Here is a 15,340-nt window from a genome sequence, read left to right on the forward strand (position 1 = left end):
TCGTTGTAAAGTTTATCCCTGGGCATTTGGTTTTGCTAATTAGTGGATCTGGTTTTTGTTTGTTTGTTTTTCTTAATGTAGGTTTTCGTAGGGATTGAAAACTACACAGACACTGCTCTGTCCCCCTAAAATACTTGAAATAATGTATTTTTAAATAAGGTTTTTCCATTTAAAATAGTCATACTAATCATGGAATATTTTTAAAAGGAGGAAAGAAATCCCCATGGACCCACCAACCAAAGGCAAACTGCTGGTGACATTTTAGTGTATTTCCCTCATGTTCTTTTTCTATGCATGGTATTTTTGTATAGCTGTGAGCATATTGTATATACAAATCCATATTATATTCTGTTCCTATAACATTATAATTGTTTTCCATTACAAACATTCCTAAGTATCATTGATCAGTAACTATGCTAAATCTGTCATGTGGCTCATCCATTATTTACTTAGCCAATCCCCAATTTTTGGTCAATTAAAAAAGTTATGGGATATTAGTTTGCTCTAAGCTACACTGGCACCTATTTTCTTTAAAAAAATATCCCTAGAGAACAACCTGTAATCTTATACAAGCTGCTAATGAGGAATAATAGCTGTGTCAGGCTCACAAAGGAGTTCCTATGACAGGTGTTAATAAATATTAACATCTCTAAAGAGGACTCCTGGGACCACATTAATAATTGACAAGACAGGTGTATCATTTTCACCTTGAAATGTTTACCTCATCTACTATAGAAAAGTTTTCAATAATTATTTTCCTTGGCATATGTAGTGTTTACTCTGTATGTGTATTTATGTGTGTATATGTATATATGTTTATGTATGTGTACTTGTGTATGTAGCATCATCTGTATCTTCAGCCCTGATGTTTCTTTGGTCCACCAGACTCATATCCTATTGGCCTTGCCAAATCAATACACAGAAAACTAAACCCATTATCTTTCTCAAATTTTCTTCTCCTCGTTTGTTTCCCACCTTAAGGTGTGTGTTATATCCACCAAATTGGTCACCCAAAAGAGATTCCTAAGAGATAGAAAATAGAATCCTAATGGATTCCTTATCCTCTCTCTTTTCAAGAATCAGTCAAGTCCAATATTTTCTACCTCTTTAATATCATTGATAAATCCTTCTAACTCTCCACAGTCATTGCTACTGCTTTACTTTGGCCCTCATCATATTTCTTGTGGGCTATAGCTAGAATCTCCTGATTAATCTTCCATTCTTTACACTTGTCCCATTCATTATCTACCCCCATTCCTAGCAATAAAATAAACATCTACAACTTTTTGCCCAAGTGGGGTTTCTGTGATTTAAATAGTTTTTGAAATGTTCAGAAACATTGAGTACACCAGAACACATAGAGGGGAACAACAGACAATGGTGCCTACTTGAGGGTAGAGGGTGGAAGGGGGGTGAGGGTCAAAAAGGTACCAATTGAGTACTATGCTCACTACCTGGCTGATGAAATCATTTGTAAACCAAACCCCAGCAACATGCAATTTAATCATGTAACAAACCTGCACATGTACTCCCAAACCTATAATAAAAGTCAAGGGAAAAAGTTCTCCAATATCTACAGAAAGAAAAATCTTCTGCTTGTATTTACTAAGCCTCTTCCTTTGCTAATTTCCTTATAACATCCGAAACAGAGATAGATATCTTTGGAGGCATTTGGAAAACTCTTATTACTCCCTCTCTGTGAGATTTGTCCTACCTATAAGTTTGGGCTTTAGTCTATGTGTTGTCCTTTGTGTCTCTCAACTGGCACCAGCTTCAGCTAATTGAATCAGAAGTCAAAGCTTATCCAAGTTGGGCTATTTGAAGTCTTTTTGTTAGAGGGGTTGAAATCCCAAACTGGGTATTTTGCTTGAACTAAGATGATGTCAACTAATGAGCTGAGACTGCCTTCATTGGTTGCCCATGTGTGCAGGAAAAGAGTCTTCAAAGAGAAAGAACTAAAGCTGATGGAGGCCAAGCAGCAAGATGAGAGACCACATAACCCCAGTGAAGCAGTAGATTCCTTGTTCCAGATGTTGGCAAGTGCCTGGTCTAGTCGCAGATGCATCTGGCCCTTGAGTTTTGCAACATGCCTCTGTATCCTTAAAATAAAATGCCACCTTTTTAAAAGTAAACTAGCTCGAGGGTTACTATTACTTGTGATATGGTTTGTATATTTCTCCCCACCCAAATCTCAAGTTGAATTGTAATCCCTAATGCTGGAGGTAGGGCCCAATGGGAGGTGTTTGGATCATGAGTGGCTTGGGCCATCTCTTTGGTGATAAATGAGCATTCTCTCTGAGTTCACAGGGGAGCTGGTCATTTAAAATTGTGTGGCACACCTCATCCTCCCCCCACACACATTCTCTCTCTCTTGCTCCTGCTTTCACCGTGTGAAGTGCTTACTCCCACTTTGCCTTCCGCCATGATTGTAAGCTTCCTGAGGCCTCCCAAGAAGCCAGTGCAGAAGGTATGCTTCCTGTACAGCCTGTAGAACTGTGAGCTAATTAAACCTCTTTTCTTTATAAATTACCCAGTCTCCGGTATTTCTTTATAGCAGTGCAAGAACGGCCTACTGTAACTTGCAATCAAGAGTTTTAACTAAGACATTTACTCATCTTCCAAGACTAAGCCAAGGTTACTCTTTTCTAAAAGATTTTACAAATCCCAATACCACCTTCTCCCTGACTCTCACGTGTGCTTCCCTCTACCTGTAACATTTCTTTTTTTTTTTTTTTGAGACAGAGTCTCGCTCTGTCACCCAGGCTGGAGTGCAGTGGCACGATCTCGGCTCACTGCAAGCTCCGCCTCCCGGGTTCACGCCATTCTCCTGCCTCAGCCTCTCCGAGTAGCTGGGACTGCAGGCGCCCACCACCACGCCCAGCTAATTTTTTTTGTATTTTTAGTAGAGATGGGGTTTCACCGTGGTCTCGATCTCCTGACCTCGTGATCCGCCCGCCTCGGCCTCCCAAAGTGCTGGGATTACAAGCGTGAGCCACCGCGCCCGGCCTGTAACATTTCATTACTCTTACACACCTGCTACTCTCATACTAATCTGTAAACTGCTTAAGAACAAAGGGAACGTCTTATGTATTTTTACATCTCTCCAATGATCGTTATGATGAAGGGTACATAAATGTTTAACACATTTCCCTCATCGGATATTGTAATTTGATAGCATAGAAACTGAATTTAACCTGAATAAATATTTTGTTTGGCCTATACAGAGAACTTTGGTCTCTCTCTCTCTCTCCTCTGTCTCTCTCTATCTGTGTGCCTGCACACATGTGTAAAATCTAGTATTTATTTGTATTTACTTTTCTAAGGATAAATATCTTAAGAACATTCCTTAGTATTATCCAGTATATATATTGATTTCCTCTCTACTTGATTGAAACAGCAGAGTTGGGCATTTATTTGGCTGATGTTTCCATAAGTTTTATGGAAAAGTCAAGTCCAACATTGACTAAAGCACTCTAGTAGAAACACAGGGAGATAAAATTATAAAGTAATATTTTTCCCCACAACTGCACCAAAAATGCACTTTCCAAAGTCACCAATGATCTCCTTTTTGTTAAATCCGAAGAGCATTTGACCCTTTTCTACAATTTGACATTGTTAACTAATTTCTTCTTCAAATTCCTTTCTTGCTTTTAGGGATTTGACTCCTAATTTTTTTCTTACCCTTAATCTAGCTCTTATCTCTTTTATGTGTTTCTCTTGCTCAGCCTTGCTCACTTGGTGTCTTTGATATTCTTCGCTTTTATTTTACTGTCTCCGAGGCTCATCTCACTTCTTAGCCCTTAATTATTTATTTATGTAGGATGTGAACTCCTAAATCAGCGTTCTAGTCCGGGTTTCAAGATGTATATTTGGATACTTCATTTCAATGTCTCAGTCTCAAACTCAATATATTAAAAGTTGTATCCTTTATGTCCACGACCAGCCCCAAAGAATGCACAACTGAACAAAACCCTGACCATCATCCTATATTTTCTCTCTTTCTGAGCTATCCATAGAGGTGATCAAGATAGAAATGTGTGCCATCTTCTATTCATTCCACTGTCATCAACTACATGTACTCATCAAACCATGCCAGTTCTACCTCCTTAATAACTGTAGCTTAACACCTGAATAACTGAACAAAAACTTGCAATTTAATTCTCTTAACACTTATCTACCTCAATTTTATTTTTATAATTTATACATAATCTATAATTACTTTTATATAATTGGCACAGTGATAATTCCAGATGAAACTCACTGAATTTCTATTTCCATCCTTGCCGATGATACACACACACACAATGTAATGCTGAGAGGGTTGGGAGGGAAGAATGGGAGAAAGGCAGAAGTTGACAGTTAAAAAAAAAAAGTTTCCAGATGGTTTTCTTAGTGTCATCTCTGCAACCTCATCAAATAAGGGTCCAAAATTTATGTTGCAACATTTGTTTGATGCCTTATTTAAATTGCTTTACTGGACATTTTCCATCTGTTAAGCTCTCTGAAAAAAACAAAATTGCCTTGTCATAGCTAGACCTCATGATCCTGTACACTTACAATGGGCAGACTTTGCAGGCGCCCACACCTTTCAAGGTGGTTTGGGAAAATGATACAGAAAAGTTTTACATCAGCTGAAAAGAAAAATGCATAACTCATTTTGGTAATTTCAGTTTTAATTCTTAATAGGATAAAGGAAACATGCACATTATAAATCAATGCTCTGTGTCAACAAATAATCAAGTAAGCAGACTTGCAAGTATTGGCTAAAATGAATTTTGGATATTTTCAGCTACCAAATTTCTCGAGGCAAGGTAGATATACATCTGGACCTGAATATCTGTATTATAGCTGAATTTTTGTTTGTTTTATATTGTTTTGTTATTTTTAAAAGTAGGTGCCCAATTAGGTCACCTGCTGTCTGGGCAATGTTATTTTTTGCCATAACCACAAATTGAAGAAAATTGACTGCTCTTTTTCCTTAGTCAACATGCTGTGCTTCCAGCCCCAAACATCTTTGAGTTGTTTAGATTCATGAGCAATGCCTCTGTCCCCAACAGGCTAAGACATTAGGCAGGTCCCTGCACCTCTGGAGTCCTCAGTTCCCTGCAAAGTGAGGAAGCTAGACTAAGTAATCTTTAGGCTTCCTTCCAGACCCACCAATCTGATGGTATTAGATGCAGTTGCTCCTGAATTAGGGCATGAAATGAATTAAGCTGTGGTGCACCAATGTGATGACTCTGCTTCATCAAAGCCGGAGCACGCAATAGGCGTAGCACCATCTCACACAGAGACAAAGGGCAATCCTCTGCTTCCAAAGGAATGACACAACCTGTTTCTGAAGTGATTCACATCATCTTTATTTTTGAACAACCCAGTGCTCACAAAACAATCTAAGAATCTTCACTGACTTTAGGGATGTAAGATACGGTTTTTTGACAGTATTTGGGATTGTGGAAAAAAGCAATTGAGGAAAGGGCATCTCCACAACGCAATATTGAATTTAGTGCCCAAGGTCCATCACAGGAATCCCTAACGATCCCTACAATATCTCTCTCTCTCTCTCTCTCTCTCTCCCTCCTCCCTCTCTCTCTTTTTTTTTTTTTTCTCTCTTTGCCCTGAAAATAAACTGAGAAGTTAGTATTGGGATAACCATTCCCCTTGACCCAAATAAAAAGTCCTGGGCAAACACAGGTACAAACTGCCAAAATGGAAAAAGTTCTTCTCTATCTTCAGCTAGAAGGAGGCTGGATCCCAGCTCTTTAGAAGCCGGCCCGTGGACACCCAGAGAATCCTCCAGAGACCAGGTCAGGGTCACTGAGCTTGCTCCGCAGGGCGCCGCCCCGGACGCGGCTCCGCCCCTCACCTTGCCAGCGCCGCGCTCGGGCCGCGAAGGTGCGTGCGGCGCTCGGTGATTGGCGGCGGCCCGGAGCTGCCCGGCTGCCATTGGCTGCCCGGTCCTCTTTGTTCCCGGGTCCCTGCCGCAGGCCGGCTGCGGCGGTCTGGGCGGCGGAAGTTCGACGGCGCCGAGCGAGTGGCTGCTGAGTGGCGGTGCGGGAGTTCCGCAGGTTCCCCGTGTCCGCAGCGGAGCCGGAGGCCAACTGAGCCCGGCCGTGGGATCCCGGATAGGAGGAGGAAGGGACCCATAGGACGCATAAACATGGACCTGGAAAACAAAGTGAAGAAGGTAGGGGGGAGCTTGTGGCGGGCGGCGGCTGCTTCACCTGCGCGGGTCGCGCGGCGGCCGGAGGTGCCGAGGCGAGTGGGGCTCGCGGGCCGCCCGGCGTGAGCCCGGCTCTGGGTCTGCGGTGCCCCGGGCCCAGGGACCCGGCCCCTTGAGTAGAGGAGGTGCTCGGCGGCCCCACCAGCTCCCCAAACTCGGGAGCGACAGAATTGGAAGCGCGAGCGAGGGCGGGCGCGGGACTCTTCTCTCCGGTCTCACGGAGTCCCAGTGGTTGGAGGTGTTGGAAACTTTACTTAAGATGTTTCAGCTGTGCCTGTGCCTCCTCAAAAGGAAAGGGCGAGCTTAGGGCGAGTGCGGGCGAGACCGTGACACTTCCTGGCTCAGGAAGTTCAACTTCATTAAGCCTTTGTGGTTTGGGGCTCTGCTGTGCTTTGACAGCTCTGACCTCCTCCCTTCCAGCTGGGCTGCCTGAGGCGCTCTAAAATGAGTGTTGATTTAATGCACTGCCTTCGCACCCGTGCTGGTGGTAACTTCTAATGTGATTTTTTTTTTTTTTTTTTTTTTTTTTTTTTTTTTGGGTCATTCATTACTTGTCTACCGACCGAGGCACTGCCTCCCTCTTAGGGAATTATCTGTCAAAGAGCGCATTCTCCCAGTTTGGCAGGTAGTCCCAAAGGGCGGTTGTCACCAGCGTCTCAGCGCAGGGAGACATTTCCAGCCTGGCTGCTGCCTCGCGGGCATTGGAACCGACGGCCCTACCTGAGCCACTCCGGGTTATGCGGAGCCTGCTGTCGCCTGGGAGAAAAGGGTGGGGACCAGACTATGACTCAGAAGGAATGCTGATGTCACATTCGAGTGAATTGCCCTGTGCGAAAGTTCTCCTCGTTCCAGGGGATTTGCTCATATTTTACTTTGTGGTAAATTTAAGCTAGCTGTCCCTTATCAAATAGGGAAGCTTTGCAGAGAGAGGAAGGGAAAAATACAGAAAACAGTTTTTGTTTTTGTCGTACTCATGGTTCTTAATATTCTTATTTTATCTTCTAAACACAAAGTTTTTGACTTGAGCATTAATTCTATTTTATGCCCAGAACTGGATTTTTGAAAATGGATACAAAATATTGTGTTAGGACTGCAGAGTTTTCGGTTAGGAAGCTATTGACCAATAAAAACTTGAAATGAGAAAACAGTTTTTTTCATTCCTTACCACTAAAATTCTCAAGCACTCAAAAAGGTATCCAAGAACAGAAAAACATAAATTGTTAGTAGTAGCGTGATTGCATTCTATTCTCTTCCCATTTGGTTTCTTTCTTTCTTTTAAATAACTGTAATATTTTTGGTTAATCTTGTTTGTCATGGGGGAAAAGCAGGGAAAGCATTTTGCCCGCTTAGCTTTCTGTTGATGAATACTACACTCATTTAGTTTTCAAGTGAGTAAGAGCTACTTAATTTAGTACTTGTCTAAAACTTGGGGGGTCTTGTCCTTGCTTTTAAGTATTTATTTGAAGACAACTTTGCAAAAGTAAACATATTTTGGGCTGGCGCGGATGAACAGGTGAAACACAGGATTTTTAGGGTAATGACACCATTCTGTATGATACTATAAAATGGCGGATACATGTAATTATACATTAATCAAAATCCATAGAATGTAGAACACTAAGAGTAAACCCTAATGTAAACTATGTGTGTTGGGGATAATGATGTGTCAATGTGTTTCATCACTTGTAACAAATGTACTGCACTGATACGGGATGTTGGTAGTCCGGGAGGCTGCTGGAGACGACAGGGAGGCATGGGGGAGGTACATAGGAACTTCGAATTTTCTGCTCGATTTTGCTGTGAAGCTAAAAAGTGCTTTAAAAGATAAAGTCTGTTTAATAGGGGGAGAAAAATCAAAGACATTTTTGAAACTTTTTGAGACAAGGAGTAATTCTGAGGGAAAAAGTTCAAAGTTAAAAATTGTATGTGCTTGCAAAGGAAAAATCCAGACGTTGTTTATAAACAATTTCCTTAGAGTTTGAAAATGTGGATTATGATAAATAATGCCCTTAACATATGGTGTAGTTTTCCTCCTTTATCCCCCACTTTACTTTTAAAAGTTATATTTTCAACCAAGAATCTTAACTTTCTCTAATCCTCCTCCTCTCCGCCTCTACCACCCCAAAAAGAATTCCATAAATTAAAGGTTTTAGAGAGAATCCCATGATATAACAAATCCCGGTTTCACTACATTGCCTTCACTGATGATTCTTAGAATCCTCAACTGGTAAATTGGAAGCTATTAAAAAACCGCAAAGATGTCCTATTTGACTCCAATTTGTGAATCCCTTAATAGACTTGATATTCTAACAAAAAGTTTCCCAGTGCAAAAGTTTGGAAATCTCAGGAATGTATTTCACAATCTTAGCCATACTCTCAAAAAGAAATTTATGTTCCTTTTAGCAGTTGTTTTCTAACACATCCAAAGAAGGAAATATTACAGGACTATCTGATTTACCAGCAGGGTCCTCACCCTATTTTGGTACCTAGTTTTCAAGTCTCCTTTCTTTTTGACTCAGTTATTCAAGAAAATTTATAGTTTGAATGTACCTTGAGAAAAGGAAGATTAAAAGTTGGAACAAAGATACAACCATTTAAATACAACTAATATGACTTCTGTTTTAAGATGTATGACATTTTTTCCTTCTAAAACTTTTACATTGTTGATTTCATGAGGAATTTGTTCCAGACAGATGAAAAGCATTATTGTTCCACATTAACATTTCATGTAAAAAGAATCAAAGAGGACTGTCTTTATTAAACAGTGATTGAGATAGATGATACTATTACAAAATTCTTGGTTTGTAAAAGGAAAGCTCGTCCACATCAGTTGTACGAATTGGGATTAATTACCAGTTAAAACCCACCATCACAAAGACAAGGGGTTTTTATAATTAGATTTTGCTATATTTTGTTTTGTTTGAAGTAAGCAAGCTGTTGCTAGGATGTGGAAGCTAGTTTGGTTATACAAAGTTTTTGTTTTAATAATACTTTAGAACAGAATTTGATTCTATGTCCTTGCCCTGTCTTCTGAGTTACACATCTAGACCTCTTATTTTTTAAGTCTCATCTTGGCATTGTGTCAGTATGGTCCATGTCTGCTTGGGAAAAACAGTGGACTTTGAGAAGCAGAAACAGTCTCATTTTGCGGTGAATGGTAAATCATGGCCAACAGCCAGCTGTTTTCCTCTTTCCTTTCTGTGTTACTCTCCCATGAGAATTGTTTTTTTCAATTAAGAACATACCAACAGAGAAAGAGAACTACAATAATTTCCCTTTTACTGCCTGGAATTGCTGTAGGGCTTTCATTTTACCGTGTTCATTTTTTGTCTCTCTAACCCCTTTATTTTGATTAATCCTAATATTTTGCATACTTTTCTTATGACTCTTATTTCTTTAATTTTACTTTTTAAAAATGTGATGCATTTTAAAGATTACATGTTACTAAAAATCCCCTTTCTCTGTATCCAAACTTGTTTTCAAAACCTTTGTCATTAGCCAAAAAAGCATAGTGAAGCCAAATGAATACTATTGGAAAAAGGACTGAACTACAAAGATTATTTCCATTAGAAATTAGAGTGAGTTATTTGCCTTAGGTAGCCCCTGGTTGAAGTGGAAAAGGCAATATATGGTGACCTGGATGCTCAAATCTACAATTGGATTCAAGGCTTGAAGCCATTCTTGCTGCAAGAATCATTGGCAAGGCTAAGGGTAAAGGTAGGGCAAGTCACATCCAAGGCTTTGCTTTAGAGGTGTTCTGCCTGTCAGAACAAGTGCAGAAGAAAATGAGTGGTCCTCGGCCGGGCTTTTATAAAACTATTCTAACCCATGGTGTGATTCATTACACTGGTAGAATATGAAAAGTCTCTTTCTCTTAATTGTCCTGAATATTGGTTGGAGAAAAAATCTATAGTAGGTTTTCTATTGATTCTGTTCCTTTATGCTGTCCTATGAAGTAGAAATAGGAATTTATATCTCTACTGGCTATTACCTATGTCCCATCAACTCACCCCATGACTTTGCTTGTGCATGCCCATACTCCATCTACAGTTCTAAATTTTTTCCATCCTTCAAGGACCAACCCCTCACACTGCACACTCCTCTAGGAAATCTTTCTCCATGCTGCCACCTAGATGAAAATATTTTCTCCTTTTCTCCTGAATTCCCAAAACATGTTATTGGTAACATTAGGACACTAATCACTCTCCACCTCTGGATTATACTTATCTGTTGTATGTTTCACCTTCTTACCTTGCTTACAAACTTCTTGAGAGATGAATCCATATCCTGTTACACTTACATGGTTATTTTGTTTGCTGTTCAAAGCAACCTTAGGAAGTAGGCCTTAGCCCCATTTTCAGGATGAAGAAACTAAAGTTTAGATAGCGTATTCTGAAACCTTACTATGGAGAACTTTACTATGAACTTGAACCATAATCTGAAGGATCCATGCTCCTTCCATCATGCCAACTAGGGCGAGTCTTAGATTCTTCATCTTGCTCTCTAAATATATGTGGAATGATAACTGTTATAAAAAGAGAAAGAAAATAAGGTACATTTCAACACTTTCACTCATTTCTTAAAGGAATTATATTTGAGGAAGTGGTTTATATTCCAATAAAATCACCATCCTACTAGTTTTTTATGTTGTTTCTACTTTGTCCATGTTGTATGTATTCCCTTTAGTGTAAGTTGCCATTGACATTCTTTGGGCAGAGGCAAAGTATATGAAAAGTAAAAGTATTGTGAAAAGGAATTTCTGGGAAACTTCTACAGTCAAAGAAATAGCATAAACTCCAATAATATTCTGTACCTTATCTTCTAAGATTCTTCCAACTTCCTGACTTTTGGTGTGAGCCAATGGTAATGCTGTCTCCTAACTATGTAAAATGGCCCTGGGTAACAGTGACCCTGTATTTGGCTCTTTGTTTTTCAAGTTTAACCAATGGCATCTGGAACTATAAAGGGATGCTCATGGTCTTTTCTCCCGTTGAGCTCTGCAGTTGAGAGAAAGCCTTACACATAGCATGAGTAGGCTAAACCTCTTTTCCCTAGTGGCAAGGTGTTCAGGGTGCCTCTGGAGTGGCAGACCAGACAGCTAAGAATAGAGCAGCTAAAAAAGAAACAAAAAACAAACAAACAACCTCTTAATATTGGGAGAACTATTTTTTTGTTTTAATTTCCCATTCTTCATGCAAAAACATTTCTTATGAAGCTGAGAAGCTGTGGGAAACACCAAAATGATCAGATATTTCATGAGGCTCTCATGGAGCTCCAGCGTGACATCCAGCATTGTGAACATGGGATCAACATCATAGTCCATCAGTGTGCAACACGAGTTACCAAGAGGGGCTTTCTTAGTGGAAAGAGAGTGATAAATTGGTAACATGGAAGCTACTTCCTGTGTTCTTTTTCTGAGAACTAGAAGAAGGAATACAAGTTGGCCCCAAGCTAATGTGTATATACCTTTTTTACATACCAATCACCAAAGTGTGTTTAGAAATTAGGAAAGGTCAGTAAGTCTCCAGTATATATAAACATCTATAGTGTATGGAAAGGTCTTCCATAGTGATCAGTCTTCTCCCTTCCATTTATCAGTATATAATATATTTAAAATTGCCCTAAGCTGAGAGTTGGTAGATCCGAGTCCACTATTTTTTGTGATATTAACCACTTTGGCTATCAATTTCTATTTATATAAAAATCAGTAGGGGAACCAGATGATTTCTGAGGTTTCTCCAAGTCCTGCAACTCTTTGATCATGGGAAATAATATTAGTAGTCTACCATGTGTAATGCTCCACAGTGCTTTAAAACCACACAAACGAAGAACATATAAATATATGTATAAATATATACATAAAGGAGATGGCATAGTTTAAATGTTAGTGAATTCCATGAAGAACATATAGATTGGGCCAAATAATTTTTTTCCACAAATCTTAGCTATTTTCAACTTGTTTGTACTTAATTTTCATAACATTTGTGGAGGTATTTGAAGATATTAGGTTAAGTTTAATTAATTTAAATCTGTAGTATAAGGCTCTGAAGGCTGTAATAGTGTGGGTCCCGTAAGTCTAGGAGTGGTGTATTACTTACCTTGGTATTTAATTACGGGAAAATGAAAAATAACGGAGCATTTATTTTCTTTAAAATTATCTCTCTCAAAATAAGGCTGTTAAAATAATTTAAAAAGATTTAAAAAAAACTATATGAGTGCTTTATTACCTACCATGCACTGTTCTAGACTCTGGGGTTATAGTAGTGAACAAGAATGACCCTGAACTTAAGCTTATATCATAGAATTATGCTATTGCAAGTGATGATAGAGCAATGTAAATATTGGAAGTAAGCACAACTGGGATTATCCCCATCAGTGAACTCTTGATAGGTTAGCAGTACACTACATTTCTAACACAGACAGTGAGCGATTTTGGTGGTGATCCCTGGGCTTGATTCTTGGTTTTGCAAAGTTTGTAATTAGGGGTTCTTATTTCATTTGTCTTAAGCAATGGCAAATGTAAAAGATGGGAAAATGAGAAAGCAGCTTTTATGTGTTAGAATGTGAAAAAGATTATGAATGCATAAAGCTATACAAATAGACTTACACCTATAATATACACAAACTGTAAGTCTTCTCCCTGACTACAAATGCCTTACAAAAGAGTCATTCTTGGATTTCCTGTTTGCAGTCATAGCTAATTTTTGTTTGGTAACTACTGCCATGGTAACCAAAATTATGATTTTAAAATAATTGTTTATTAAATCATTAATATACAGGAAATTATTTTACTTTTTACAAGGTGGTGGTATCAAGGGAAATTATATTATTAATTATGAAATCAACTTTTTCTAGGAGAGGAAGATAAGGAAACAAAAGAATAATCAAAAACATTTCAAAACCGCAGATTTTCAGGATTTTAAAGAAAAATAATTTGGTAATTGATAACTTCACCACTGCTCTTTGAGTAAATATCCATGTTTAAAATTTGCCTCAAGCACCATTAGAGGATTAAATTTAGAGGTTATGCTTTTCAACTACCCAGCTGCAATCTTTGACTCTCCTTCAAAAGAGCTGCCGTTTAGTGTGGTTTTGTCAATTTTCTGTTCTAAGTGCCCTGTCTACCTAACATTCTAGTTAGATAATGGGGAATTAGAGCAATAAGGATATGCATGACTATAGTTTTCTAAGTATCACTGCATTTATTTTGGTCAAATTCAAAAAAGTAAAAGAGCATAGTTTAGAATTGCCAATTTCTCTGTTCCTTAGTCTGTTAGAATGGTGGGGAGTTGGCTCAGATTTGAGCATGGCTTAAAGTGGTAGAGCTTTATTAGAAGCCAGCCAGTGGGGATTGCTGAGATCTCATCTGCTGAATGACAGCAAAGTTACTACTCTGTAAATATACTTAATCTGAAATGCTGAATTATCCTCAAACCATGAGTGATTCAGCTTGTGTTTATCATTGTGACATTCTGGCCACTGTGAAAAGCTGTAAACAGTTTCAGGGTGTTCATTGCATAGCTTATCTGAGCAGGGAGCCCAGCAGAAAAGATGGGCTTTCAGCCCAGCAGAAATGCCTTGATAAGGAGTCCGTTAATGCATCTCTAGCCACAGTGAACTTTTCCCTTGCTTTGTTTGATGATAAAGTGATACCATGTTTCATTGAAAAATGACCATGTAGATGTTAGGTGGATTTTTGTTTTTATATGAGCATAACGTGACAGTCTTAACAGAATGAGTCACAAAGTAAGGATCAAGGATCTGATTTTTCCTTTATGAGATACTGGCCTACAATAAAAATAACTGGGGGTTAAAAAAAGTTACCCTTTGTTTTTCATAGAGAATATTAAGAGTGCAGTTTAGATTTAAAACTACCGACTCTAAACTCCATATCTATCAGTATCACCTCTTGAGCAAAATACCGATGTCAGCTTTGATAGATTTTTAAAAAAAAATGGAAGGAAGGAAGATGAGTGACCAAGGCAGATGTGTAAGTTAACTACAGTGCTGGATAGAATGACATAAGTGCTATAATACGATGTTTTTCTTATCTGGGATAAGGAACCTTTTTATAAACAAAAATTTATCATTGGCTGATATTTTTAAAAACAATAAAAATTTATTACTGAAACAAAAGACAAATACAGGACCAATTAAAAAATTATTAAATGCAAGAGACACAGAATTACTCTAAGTATATAGTAGCTCCTAATTGCCTACTGTCAGTTTCTCTGCCTGTGTCATCACAGACTAGTGACTTACAGTTTGCGAACTGCCACTTTGAATAGCACAGCAATAATAGAAATACAAACAACTGTTATGAAGTCTCACGCAGAAGTCACTAACTTTAATTGTGTGGGTTGGGATTATTTTATCAAGGAAACACCTCCTATAGAATAAAGAAGCTTTCATTAGGCAAAGAAAGCATTCCATAAAGAGGAAATAGCATGAACCAAAGGTACCTAGCTGTGAAAAGTCAGTAAAACCACCATTAACATTTATTCTAAATAAAGCTAAATAAAGCTTTATTCTAAAATAAAGCTAAAGTAGATGAGCTGCAGTAATTTGTAATTTTTCCACAGTACAGGTTTGAATTAAAGAAGTATGTCACTGAGCTAGTATAAGACCCTAGCCCACAGCTGAAGAGTTTCTGATCTCCCTTGACTTTGATGATTATTTAATACATTGTGTCATCTATTGAGAAAGAGGAGGAAATTTCACAGCAGAGTCTAGCTCATGTAGGCTGGTCTGGACTCTGAGCTGTGGACTGGGACCACATTGGTGCCAGGTTTTCATCCTCCTTAGATCAGTGAAGCAAACAGTAAAGGTCATGCCCAACTGCAGGAGCACCTTTTAATTTCTCTTCTTATGCCAAAGCAGTCACATGTCCAGTCCTGAAGTCAAGGAGAGGAGAAGTCCAGTCTAGCAACTATGAGGCTACGGCAGGGATATGATGTTGAATACTATTACGTGGTAATGAAGGATTGGGACCATTACTTCAGTCTACCACGTGTGCTGTAGAGGGACAGTTGAATGTAGGGGCTTGAGGATACTTTTCTGAAGATCTTTCATGTATCAGGAGTATTCTGAGATGATATTCTGTACAGTATCACAGACTAC

The 15,340-nt window shown here is 38.9% G+C and overlaps 1 protein-coding gene across 1 annotated transcript in view; it reads left to right on the top strand.

The window, feature by feature from the left end:
• The first annotated feature begins 5,866 nt into the window (after positions 1-5,866).
• The window catches only part of TES (testin LIM domain protein), a 49,382-nt gene continuing 39,908 nt past the window's right edge, over positions 5,867-15,340 (top strand). The window contains exon 1 of the mRNA XM_055283756.2: positions 5,867-6,184. Within this exon, the coding sequence (XP_055139731.1) occupies positions 6,158-6,184 (27 nt within the window). The 5' untranslated portion in view covers positions 5,867-6,157. The remainder of the gene's footprint in view (positions 6,185-15,340) is intronic.

The sequence above is a fragment of the Symphalangus syndactylus genome, chromosome 6 (genome assembly GCF_028878055.3).
Source record: "Symphalangus syndactylus isolate Jambi chromosome 6, NHGRI_mSymSyn1-v2.1_pri, whole genome shotgun sequence".
Taxonomy (NCBI): Eukaryota; Metazoa; Chordata; class Mammalia; order Primates; family Hylobatidae; genus Symphalangus; species Symphalangus syndactylus.